Consider the following 13252-nt stretch of genomic DNA (forward strand, 5'->3'; position numbering starts at 1 on the left):
GCTCAGATTTTCACAGCCCGGAAATCAGCCAAGTTTGCATGATTTTAGACGTCCTGTTTTGGATTTCGGTGTTTTTGAGTGACTGCGTACGCGTATACGCTGCGTACATCCGCTGGCAAGTAAATTCACCAGGCTATCCGTATCAAAACCGAAATCAGGACAAACTCAGTGACCTGCACCACCGCGACTGGTTACGCAACTTTTCACCACCGTACCTGTGGCTTACCATGCTGTCAGAAATGACGTACTGCACAGATTACGCTCCCACAGGATCCATCTGGAGTTGTACACTCTGGTTTATGTACTCTTGATGTACATGAATAGCACCAACATGTTTCAAGGCTACAGATTAAGGTACTTGTACTTTGAAGGTCCATAGTTTGAATTTGAACCACATACGAAATGAGCGAAGCTGTGCAGACCACTAAAGTTGGCAATGTACAAAGTAAATAATAAAAAAGATGAACATTCTGTTTCCCGTTTGAACTCCCTCAAACATTTAGAAGAGTAAGAATAAGAAATACATAGACGAAAAGAAGACAAAAAGATTATCACAATCGTGTTGGCCAAAGGGTGGCAAAGGGAATTGTGAAGAGACTGGTGCAAAATGTTGAGGAAGGTTAGATACTGCCAGCGCATCGAACTTCAAATTCAAGTACCCGTTTGACTTATGATTCAGAACAGGCGGCTAAGGTTTCTATGGTGGAGTATTCAGTTAGGTGTGACACCCGGCAGGGGTATTTCCGTGTAGGTGATCTTAGCAAAAGGTGACTTCATTGGTAAGAGCCAGTACTGGTTATTGTAGTAAAGATAAAAGACTTCTTCCAACACAACATACTCAAATATCTTCAGCAGGTGCTCGGCAAACGTCAACGTCTTGGCCATCGGAGTAAAGTTGGAATAGAACTTCATCAAGTCCGACGCCGTGTCCGTCTTGTTGGAGCCAGCACCGAATATTTCAGTCCTGGGCATGGAAGAAGGGGCGAGTGCAGTGGTGAGAAGCATGGTACATTCACAGTACATTACAAGAGAGGCAAGCACGCTACATTCACTGTATATCACAAGAGAGGCATTTCAACATCATTTCAATTATTTCATGCATGCACTTTGGTTCGCGGAGGTAACGTTAACTGTGAGTGTCCATTGCAACTTTTAGGCAAGGTAAAAAATAAACACTTTGTGCTCGCGTATGGATGTACAACGGACCATAACATGCATACAGTCACTTATAGGCGATTCACACGACAGGCAAGTCCACGTTTGTCAGGTGCCCGCAGGAAGTGAAACGTGAGTCTGCAGTTCACATGGCCACGGGTGGCGGCCAGAGCTCCCGCGAGTATCCGGTGAGTATACAGCGTTACTGTGGTGATTTGGAATGAGTAGCCAAAGACGAAGGTCAAACAACCAGGGTTCAAGACTACCGTACGATAGTACGACCTCACAGGCTCATAACTGTAAACATGCCCGCAGATGAGTGCATCCGCGGGCAAACGTCCCATGGACACTTTTGATTCCAGCGGACAAATTTTTGGTCGCCCGCAGGAATATCTCCATGGTGATTTTCCTGTAAACGTTGATTTGCCTGTCGTGTGAATCGCCTATTACGGGTGCAGAGGCCAGTTTTCGTGCACAGTATCACTACAAAAGTAGGATACACATTGGCCACACTGCAGGAGTACTATGAATGACAAGCAATAGCATGTCACAAGGCTTGGGCCCACTATCGAGTAGCAGCTTGGCCTACAATTGTAAGCGACGGCAAATGCTTGGAAGGCCCAGTGCAAATTCAGACAAGCAAAATACATGAACGATTAATTGATATCTTTCATGCATCGTTAACTGAACATTCCTTTTAGGACAACTTACGAGTTTCCTAGCAGCTGTGGCTCATTGGAGTACAATCGCATTCTGGTGTAGTTCAGCTTAACATCTTTGTTGAAGACGGCTCCAAATGTGTGCATGGCATCGAACAGGCGCAAGACATAACTGGCACAGTCATACGACCAGAACCACACCTTGGCACTCGGACCATCCGAGTCATCAACCTGCACGTACAGTGACACAGCGAAAACCCACAACAATGTGAACGGACAGCTCATTGATCTCTGGCGAGAGGACACGAGAACACGATTGCACTCCTGATGCTGTGCCGACGCACAAGATACGTATTCGCCTGTTATCACACATCCATGCATTATATTTGTGGAGCCTGCCCAAACGGGGGTATCAATGAAACAACTGTCACCACCATCAGCACAACTCACCTGGAACGTCTCATAGTAGATTCCAGTGTTATTGTCCTGGTGAATCCAGTCGGCTAGCTGGTTAAATTGATGTCCAGTGATGGTCGACACTAGTGTTATCGTGCCATTAGCTTTCCAGTGATTGTCAGTTATACCAACGTACAAGCAAGCTGCTCCCTGCACCGCAGATGATGGCAGAGATAGAACAAAGTAGGGTCCACAATCTGAGATCATCCAACCCAGAATAGGTTGCCACGTATGACATCATTGCACTACGATACGTGAAAGTATGACATCATTGCAGTACAATGTGTGAACCAAGTCACCGTAAGCAACCAATGATGAGTCAGTCATCCTTGAAAGCAGTCACAGCCTCACAGGCGAGGCATGGAATACTATGTATATTTAAGAAATACGTTGCGCGATCTGCAGGATGAGGGTACCTACGTCATGTAGATCACCAGAGAACACTGCATACAGTCACACTGCACACAGTCACACAGGTTAGTCAGTGCATGATTCACGGACATCCTAACCTGATTGCACCACACTGGCTCACGTGCACCAGCCACTTCATGAGGAAATGAACAGTTGAACAACTGGAAGAGCTCATACCACTCGGTTGTGAAGTTCTGGCCAGTTTGCAAGTTACGAAAACCAACCGCATCGTGGAAGATTTTCTATCGGGAGGTAAGAGATAGCAGAACACACATCATGCCGTGGTAAATCCTGTAAGAACCAGACCAAACACTGTCACTATCACAGTTAGGGCTGAAACGATTATACCAATTACAGGTCGTCCCCCGTTAATACGAGTCCGGTTAGTACATAAACCCCGTTAGTACATAAGAAATCTCAAGTCCCGGACGAAACGTGGTCACTTCCATACAAATTTTGTCGGTTAGTACATAATTCGTTAGTACATAAACCCCGTTAGTACATAACATTTCTCCGTACCCGCATGCCACCTACCTCAATAGTACATAATTTGTTGGTCTTTTGGCTTTCCAGTGGACGCACATCGTGTTCTAGTTTCGACTTGTGGACGCAATTAGCTCAGAAATCAGAGCGCACATCACAAACCGACAAAGCTCTTGTTTTTTCGAGTGACTGTACAGGCGCCGCTGGGCATGTATCATGTAAACTGTAGAATCTTCGCTGACTGTGACCGTTATAACATAATTTTTATGTTATATCGAGGGAATCAAGAATATCTCGCTCCCTAGTCATGGCAGCAAGAAACACTCAGAAAAGTTGAAAAAAGTGAAAAATTCTGGTATACAAGCAAGTTATGTACACTTTCGTTTAGTACATAAACCCCGTTAATACATAACATTTGTCAAGTCCCAGAGATTATGTATTAACGAGGGACGACCTGTACTTGGTAAAAGCACCGAACCCCCCACTTTTCGTGAAGTTTGAATCAGTTTCCACTGTGAGTATGTAGTTGCCAGGGGTATGATTCATGTTCTGATGTTCAATTGACTTCAAAACTGCCATGTTTCGGAGCTACCCTTTCACTAATGCAGATTCTTTGGTATTATGAAGATATAGCTTGTGTAAACAGAGTAATTTCTGACACTATTTGCTAACGATTATAACCGACTAATCGATCGTTAAGCTAAAGAGTAATCGATTGGTGAAAATCCATGATCGTTCGTTTCAGCCCTACTATAACTACATGTAGTATCAAGAGTACAGTATATCACCCTGCAGAGGGTGCCATCTATGGGTCTGTGACGGCAGAATTCCACATCATGCACATACACACACTTCCACATCGTCAGTGGGTGCCTCCCATCTTGATGTCTGGGATTTCTGTATCAGTAACACCACCACCCTGGAGCAGTGGAATGGTTCCAGGCCTCTGACCATCAACGATCGGAGTGTGCAACGTCGATAGGAGTGGTTTGGCCATGTCACGCGGATGGACATAGAGTGCACAGCTCGTGTTGTAAAAACATCGTTCGGCCCACGAAAGTGCCGGCGAGACACCCAGACTTACAGAGATACCGCTGTACAGGAATGATCCGAATCCTGGCCTGGGACAACCCAGTTGCCACCAGAAATGGAGAAGTATTCATCGAGGTCTACTCTACACTCTATTATGCCACCGCTGCTTAGTGTTCAGCGCCTTGCTTGCAGACAGAGTTTCTGCAAGCTCTCGGACATGCGCCACCACAATTGCCTGAGTGATAGGGTCAAGCCCACAGCCGAGCAGCCAGGTGTGGTGCAGTGTATGCAATATAGTCGGTGGCTGCGCAGCCGGGGTGGTAGAGCACAAAATGCACACCCCGCTCTCCACAGCACAGTGAGGAATATTCGCAACCTGTGGTGGTGGGCTGATGTATCGCTCATTGCCCCACATGTGCTTGCTGTTTCGCTAGGCTAGCCGACAAGCCGTGCCATAAATGTCACCATTGTTTGCGCCGTCCTACAGCAGCAACAAGGTCAACCTTCAAACTGTTCTGTCCTGAATGTGACCGTCGTTTTCCCTGTGGAAGCGGCCATTCCCGACAGATGCCAGCAACTCTCTTGACCAGTTCTCTACTGAGGAGAGCCATGTGGCCCTTGTGGCAATGTTGAAAGGAGCAGGAACAGGGCCAGGGTGTGTGTAGGTGGTGGGGGAGTAGCTGCACGGCCTGGTGAAGCAGGCTTCAGTATCCTGTATATCTTATAAAGAAGAGGCACCTGTGACGTGTGTGTGTGTGTGTGTGTGTGTCACGCTCAGGCCATACTACGGAGCAGCGCTGCCCTGAGCACGCGAAGCGTGCGAACAGTGTAGCTAGCGGCCGCAGAAGCACTGAGCACGCGAAGCGTGCGAATCGTGTAGCTAGCGGAAGCAGCCACAGAAGCACTGAGCACGCAAAGCGTGCGAATCGTGTAGCCACCACCACGTGCTGAGCACGTGTGCTGTTCATGCCACGTTCTAGCCTAGGCCATACTAAAGAAGAGACACCTGTGACGTGTGTGTGTGTGTAGGTAGCAGACACGATCAGTACGAGTAGCAGTAGCAGCCGCGCGCAGAAGCACTGAGCACGCGAAGCGTGCGAATCATGTAGCCACCTAGCCTAGGCCATAGGTAGCACTAGCAGCCGCACAAGCGCTGCGGACCACGTGAACCGTTCTCTGCAAATAGAAACATCTGCAACAAAAGGATACAAAAGATCTGCACTGACTGCACTCTGCATCTGATCTGCAGAGAAGAGCGCATCGCACTTTTGTTCGTAATTTTATGAATTTTTTGAGCCGCTTCATCCGCCACCAGGTGATGGACAACCCTGACCAGCCTCCCGAAGGCGTAACAGACGTCCCTCCTTCTCCTTCCAACGATGAAGAACCTCCCTCACCAGGACTTCAGCGGTCTGGCCACCACCACGTGCTGAGCACGTGTGCTGTTCATGTACTTGCTTCACCCGCATGCCACGTTCGGCCAGGCAACGCTGGCCGGGGGTGCTGCTAGTATATATAGTTAATATTAACTGGTTTGAGGGAAAGAGACAAACGGGAAAAGTCTGAAGAAAAAATTGACTGTCACCACCAGGACTCGAACCAGGGACCCTCGCTTGTAGCCAGCGATGCTCTAACCACTGAGCTATGGTGTAGTCGTCATTCCAGCAGAGGCCGTTCAACATTTTCTTCAGACTTCGTAAATCACACTTCCTGTGAATCCACACAGGCGGGTGGGACGCAGCCCTCACTGTAACCCACACACTTCACGTACAAACTAGCACGCGGGGAGCCCCAAGTCATAAAATATTAACTGGTTTGAGGGAAAGAGACAAACGGGAAAAGTCTGAAGAAAAAATTGACTGTCACCACCAGGACTCGAACCAGGGACCCTCGCTTGTAGCCGGCGATGCTCTAACCACTGAGCTATGGTGTAGTCGTCATCCCAGCAGAGGCCGTTCAACATTTTCTTCAGACTTCGTAACTCACACTTCCTGTGAATCCACACAGGCGGGTGGGACGCAGCCCTCATATATATATATATATATCCCGTACTATCGCACACACCGTATCGACTTTCTGCATGAGAACACAGATGCTTCTTTCCTTACTAATACTTGTTTGTACTCATGAAACATGCAGCTTACCAGTGTTCCAAGAAGATCACCATACTTGAATTCCCAGACAGGGGCTTTTAAAGCCAAAACCTCAATTTGATCTGTGTCTGCCATCACAGGAATCTTTCCAGTTGAGTCACCAGTTGGGCAAAAAGGGAATGCTGCCTTGCAGAAAGGCAGTGCTTTCGGTCTGGACGCATAGCGCCGGTATGGTTGCGGCCACTGCAGGGCCTCAGCGGAGCAGAGTCCTAGCAGGACAAGTACTAATACGCTGCCTGCTGAAAACTCCATTGCTTCTCTGATGAACAGAGTTCTATTACAGTTACTGATCTCAGTGGAGTGTACAGGCAATTTAAATTGTAATTCTGTAAACCAGACTAAGAAACAGGAGCTACTGCCTACACCTGAGCTCTTTTCATGGCAACAAAAATGATACTCTACCCTCCGGCTCGGACCGGGATTCACGACTCGAGTCACGTCCCTTGTCCACTTTTGACCTTCGTCTTGTCTCGGGCCTCTCGGCTTCTCAACTAACCCGCGCCGCCAAGCCAAAATGCCAAGAAAAAAAATTAAAATTTTTTGTTTGACTTGTTGTGAGTCATAGTCACGTGACATTATGCTCACATGATCATGCATTATGCGGCACATGCATGGTTGATGACTTTTGAAAACCGGGTGGAAAAGACTTGAGAGGAAGAAACCTTGCATTCGAAGAAGTAGAGGAGTGTCCGTCCCACTGTCCGAACAGAGGACACATTGTCCTGCACAGCTAGGGTTAAGACGTGCACGTTTGTTTTGTGCCCACGACGTAACACTAACAGGCGAAGATTGGTCAAAATTTAATAATTATTAAAAATATGGCCTTTGGTAAAAAGTCTCAAGCCGTACCGTGTCAAAGTGAATAGAAACTGCCGGGGTGTGCAGACTGGTAAAGATTGGTAGCCGTATGTGCCGATGTGGATTTCTTTCTCGTGGAGGGAGCTACGGCATCGAATTCTACTCCGACTAGTCAGTGGTATCAAAATCTCGTGGTGGTACAGTCATATATCTACATGCACACTGCTGTGCACTGGTACTGCATGCTGTACATGAATTACTGGCCTGACATCACAGGTTCATCCCAGTGCACTAGTACAGTGCTCAGCATATCTGACATGTGTATTGTGCTGATTTTCATTCCAAAAACAATTCCCTCGCGCTAATACATTCAACATATGTGTGCATGTGACACATCACAACAATCACAATGAATATCGCATTTACGAAGATGAATGGAGCTGGCAATGACTTCATCTTGATCGACAACAGGACCCGTTCTATATTGCTCAGCAAGGAACAGGTGCAACGGTTGTGCCACCGTCAGAGAGGGATCGGTGCAGACGGGCTGCTCCTCCTTGAGACAAATTTGACTGGCAAGGCAGACTGGAGTTGGAAGTTCTACAACAGTGATGGCGAGATGGCTGAGATGTGTGGCAATGGAGCGCGCTGTTTTGCTGCATTCATTCGAAAAGTAATACACTGTTCATCGCCAACAAGTATCGAAACATTGGCAGGAGTCATTCACGCTAGTTTTGATGGTGATGATGTCACCATTGCCCTCACAGAGCCAGAGAGGCTAGCGCTGCATCAACAAATCTCACTCCTTGCTTCTAATCTGACATACCATTTCTTGAACACTGGTGTCCCACACACAGTGGTGTTTGTGGACGATGCAGATCAAGCAATGGTGCATGAGATTGGTCGCCAAATTAGGAATCACGATGTCTTCTCTCCTGGTGGGACGAACGTTGACTTTGTACAGATTCTTCGACCTGGATTGATTCGTGTCCGGACATATGAGCGAGGAGTTGAGGGAGAAACTCTGGCATGTGGCACTGGAGTTGCTGCTGCTGCCATTGTCACCGCTTTAGTTCAGAAAGTTACACCTCCCATCAGTGTTCAAGTACAGGGTGGAGAGACACTATCGGTGGATTTCACGCAGACTGACGTAGCTAGTGTGCACAACGTTCTACTTACTGGACCAGCGACGTTTGTCTTTACAGGAGAAATCACAATCTGACATTGCAGGTTGCGTATGTAGAGTATAGCCATCCTGTGGGAGTGACACACTTGAGTAGTAATTGCATCTCCTTAGCTGATCATCTTGCTGGCCACGTGTGGAGTGCAGAATGGGTCTAGATAGTCTCGGCGATCTTGCCGCTGCCTTGGCCTCCAGCAGAGCCCCCGCCTCTGTCAACAGCATCAGAAGAGACTATAACATTGGAATCGATTTCAGCTCAAATACTTACTTCACCAGCAACAACAGTGTATCCTACTGTACTAAGAATGACCAGTCTAAGAAGAGTGACAGCCAGCTACAACAGGACGTACTTCAACAGTAAGGGACACAGTCGACAGAGACGTGAACAGAGTATGACAAGAGAGAGAAGGACAGTGTTGTCAGTGAAGATTCCAGCAGTGAATAGTGGGAGAGATATTGTGTGTGTTTTGAGGGGGGGGGGTCACTATAATAGTTCCCTTGTCACATAGTCATTGGTGCTCTTCAGTACACCTCGCCTTCCTGATGAGGTTTCTACTTAGTAGTAATTAACGTTGTAACTTTGTACGACAACTAGTTAGAAGTATTTTCAATTTGTCAATTGCTTTCTGCCACATTGTCAACACACATTCCTCTTTGTCCATCACAGCCGTATCTAACTCTTGATTTGTTCGTTTTTCTACGTGCATTAAGGCTAAACCTTTCTTCTCGAAGGCTGTTATGATTATTATGTTGATTCACTGCTCCTGTTTTCGTCAGATTTTCCAGGGAAACCATGGCAGAAGGGATGGTTTATTTATTTTTTGCACGTACGGTTGTGGAGTGGGTGTCAACAACCCCAACCATGCCTTCTTTCCTCTCTCTTTCTCATTTTTGAAGCCATTTTGGTGTTGAATGAGAGAAATCCTTGCAATGCATATGAACAGTCATGAACAGCGTCTTGCAACACAATGTTCAGCACGCAAGTAAGGGAATGGGACAACTATTACACGCTGGGGAAATTTTCTTCCCTGGTTTCCCCCGGGGACAGGTTGTAGCAGTGACTGAGGACTAAGACAGTAACAATTATGTACCTTTTCAATCACATCGGCTACAGAGTACATGGTTCGAGCAGTTTACTTCACCTTCATAGATCTACAGCTACATGATTGTATGTCAAGAAGGCCGTGAAGGGCAGTGCCATGCTACATGACATGCAAGCATACCTCGTTGACTGTACGGTGATACCATTCTGTCATGATGAACATCTACTTCGAAGTGATGTACAGTGTATGGTGCGCATGCTTTGAACTACCAAAAGCACCAGTGCCCAACTGTCTACTTCGAAGTATAACAGGCGAGGCGTATTCAGTTATTCATTACTCCCAGTGCCTCCTCCGTAAACTAGATCACCACAGGCAGAAAACGTGCCAAATTTCAGATCAAGTACATGCCCATAATTCTGAAGAGCATTTGTATGGTTCTGAGCAACTTCAATGGCTGATAGCGATAGATCTAGTGATATTACGGGTTAGAAGCAACGGCAAGAAGAAAAAATACGCGCGCAAGGTCTCAAACTCCGGAGTAAAGTCAGAACGTTCTGAAACGGTTATTCTGCTGCACAGGGTTGAATTCTGCAACTAGGAGCCAGCTCCATGGCAGACACAAGCATAACAGCAGTAGCAGGTGGGCAGGCAGGTGGTACTATGCAAAATGATCAATGATCGTCTCAAACTCGGTGTTGAACAAACGCAACTGATCGTCATGCTCAGGACCAAGTAGCCAGAGTTTCTCGAGTTGAAGGCGGCCACGCTCTTCCTGGGAAAAAATATGTACCATGATGTTTCCTGCACATAAAGCAAACAATCCCACAACACATCCATACTATTACAAAGTTCAGGAGCATTAGCAGTACAAGATCCCCACAGTGTGCAACTCCACACAAATCTCCGTTATCGCCCATCCCCGGAGAGACACATCGAGGCACATGAGAATGGGGTTGCATTTCTGTTGCGTTGTAAGCATAAAATACATGGTTATGCAAGTGTAATCGTGACATAAGAGGTGACTGTTGCTCCTCTGCTCGACGTGAAAAAGAGAAGAAGAAAGAAAAAGATCGATTGCCACTTGCGCAGTGCCAACAAGGACTGCCGCTGCTATTGCTCCTGCAACTCCTCTGACTGCAACATCAAATTGACGCACGCACAATACGTACAGTGTAACTCTGTTCCCGCTGCCATACCATCGTTATTCACTAATGTTCTACTACTAGTGTCCAGCTACACATGCTGGGGAACTCACCCATATCTAAGCAGTACCAATGCGCAGAGCCTGTTAGAAGCACTGTTTCGCCTTCCGCCACAAACGATTGTTTGAACTAAGGAGGAGAATACGCAGAACACAACAGTAGCACTGGTCTTCTGCTTCATGTACATGTAGCTACTCAGAGTATCAGTACGCATACCTTACATTTGAGCAGCCGTAAGTTGACGGTCCGAACACTTTGGGATCAATGCCTGCTGGGGTAAGTGAATACTGAATACATTTCCAATAGTCAAAGCTTACTAGTATGTCCTCGGTGAGCTTGTACTGTTCACCACGCGTCTACAAGGCCAGTGATTGTACACTGTCTGAGCAGAAATGCTCATCGGCAATTTATTTTGTCCCGTCCATCCGCAGAATTTCCGACTAAATTAAATTCTAGACTAAGGGCAGATCGCCTAACCTTTTAACGGCTTGCGGCATTCATGGACTAAATTATTGGCCGGGGCAAATTGCTTTCTTCAGAGTTGGACACATTACTCACTGATTAAACTATCTGCAGTGCTTACACAGTACTGGTGTCATCCCTATTTTCCCACAATGGAGTATTGATACCATACCTGTGCTTTAGTTTTGTGTTGCATGCACAACGTGGCACTACATTTAATATACCATTCATTCTGGAGTGTTAGCCGCACTTTAAAATGCATAAAAATTGCCCGCGGACTCTAGACTCGAATATCTCACTTGACTCGACCAGCGTTCCATCAGCCTCCATGGATACAATGCATGTATGATGTCATTTAGATCATGTACTGCGAATGATTCTTGCACTAGCATTCATATCAGTTCAAAGGGAGGGATACTAGAAAATTTAGGATAAAGCTTCAACCTTGCTTCTCATTATGTATTTCAGCTATGAACCACCGGTAATGTCTTCATAGGTACCGATACCTAATAAACAGAGTTTATCTGATATTTGTTGCAGGGGAATGTTGAGTTCAGATGGCCAAAAAAGTCAAGTCTGATTAGCGGACAATACTCCAATCCGCCGAACCAATCGAACATTGCTTCTGCCAGGCCCGGTATCCTTTTCATTGAGTCTCGATCGTAGACCCAAGTGCACACAAGCATCCTTAACGTGTCACGTATAACTCCCACTCAAGACATTGGATGTAGCTTGTAACGGCAGGATACCACTCATTGGGGAAAGGTGTGAGTACGGGTATTAGACTATTAGTATTACAGTGAAACCTCGTTAGGAAGAACACTGATAAGACAAATGTTTGCTTAAGAAGAACTAGTATTCGTACCTCCATTGGATAAATCACTGTGTATTCACTGGGTAAAACATACGAATAAGAAGAACTCCCGTTATTGCGAACAAATATCATCCGTCCCTTGGTGTTCGTCCTAAAGAGGTTTGACTGTATATGTATGCGATCTCGAGAGCATCCAATGCTCTGCCGAAACCCTATTTGTAATGGCCTGCATAATACCGCGGCTCAGTTATAGTACCACACATGCTCTCGATAACACAATTCAGAATACAGAACACAGGATGCCAGCAGAAACATACCTCTCTAGCAAGTGCTTCGCCGAGAGCTTTACAATGTCTTTCAGACTTGCCCACCATAGATACATTGTACTCCACACACTGCTTTGTAGCGGGCATACGCACGAAGCACACATCCACTGCATTAATGTCGTGCAGGTATGCTCTCAGATGATCGATGTCAACACTGACGCGAGGAAGACGATATCTCAACTCTTGCTCTTTAAATTCATGATCAAACTGCTGGACTTGACTCATGAAGCCCTGTTTGTGGAATATTCGCCTTTTATTCCGATATTTTTTGATTTTCGGCAGATCCGTGAACGGCACAACGTCATCTAGGGTAGTCAGATCCACAATGTTGCTGATGGTTTCCTTCTCCTCGTTATCACAACGTGGTGTTGTGCAAGTAAACTGTCTTGAGAGTACAGAATTTTCACGAGGAATTAGTGAACAGCCTCTCACCAACCCTACCCCAGCGAAGGCAGGTGAGAGTACAAGACGGTACATATTACTATAGTTAGCTATTGAAATGTATCCATCGCAAAAGAAATCAAACTTGAGGGTGAACTGAGCTGAAGCCTGTGAATTGGTGAAGGAAGCACAAAATTATTGATAATTTTGAAAACACTACTTGTTTGTAGATCTACGTACACCACCAGGTACACCACCAGGTACACCATTGTACACGTCTGCCTTCCAGTGTCCAAGTCATGCATATCCATATGCGCATGCAGACAGTCGATGCCGCCGGCGTCACTGCATCAAATCATGCAGCATGTAATGTAACCATGGTAACGTTGTAGATACCGGTACCGTACATTTCGTCAAGATTATTATTATCTGTACGGGAAAAATCGCGATTCCGCGGCCGCGTTTTCCCCGCGGTTTTTGCGATTTTTTAAAAGACCGCATTTTCCGCGATTGTCCCGCGTTTTAGAACTTTTTTGTTGCACTACACGACCACATATATGCGCATATCAATATTATTCACCGCATATCTACCGCAAATTCACCACAAATGCCATGTATAAAATTATTTACCCGCAAATAATTACACCGCAAATTCTGGGATTTTTTCCGCGATTTTCCCCGGGGACAGATTATG

General features: G+C 46.2%; 3 protein-coding genes across 3 annotated transcripts; 1 reads left to right on the forward strand and 2 right to left on the reverse strand.

Annotated features, from left to right (window-relative positions):
- Positions 1-355: 355 nt before the first annotated feature.
- LOC135806348 (bis(monoacylglycero)phosphate synthase CLN5-like) lies at positions 356-6856 on the reverse strand. Its single transcript, XM_065320517.1, has 5 exons — positions 6341-6856; positions 2780-2923; positions 2265-2420; positions 1867-2045; positions 356-964 (listed from the first exon to the last, which is right to left on the reverse strand). The coding sequence occupies exons 1-5, from the start codon at positions 6599-6601 to the stop codon at positions 712-714; spliced, it is 993 nt and encodes a 330-aa protein (XP_065176589.1). The 5' UTR covers positions 6602-6856; the 3' UTR covers positions 356-711.
- Positions 6857-7577: 721 nt separating this feature from the next.
- LOC135808627 (diaminopimelate epimerase-like) lies at positions 7578-8369 on the forward strand. The gene has a single exon (XM_065321851.1). The coding sequence runs from the start codon at positions 7578-7580 to the stop codon at positions 8367-8369; it is 792 nt and encodes a 263-aa protein (XP_065177923.1).
- Positions 8370-9720: 1351 nt separating this feature from the next.
- On the reverse strand, positions 9721-12777 carry LOC135806349 (uncharacterized). The gene is made up of 3 exons (XM_065320519.1): positions 12169-12777; positions 10629-10704; positions 9721-10174 (listed from the first exon to the last, which is right to left on the reverse strand). Exons 1-3 carry the CDS (start codon positions 12652-12654, stop codon positions 10032-10034), a joined length of 705 nt encoding a protein of 234 aa, XP_065176591.1. The 5' UTR covers positions 12655-12777; the 3' UTR covers positions 9721-10031.
- Positions 12778-13252: the final 475 nt, after the last annotated feature.

The sequence above is a fragment of the Sycon ciliatum genome, chromosome 1, assembly GCF_964019385.1.
Source record: "Sycon ciliatum chromosome 1, ocSycCili1.1, whole genome shotgun sequence".
NCBI classification, from domain to species: Eukaryota; Metazoa; Porifera; class Calcarea; order Leucosolenida; family Sycettidae; genus Sycon; species Sycon ciliatum.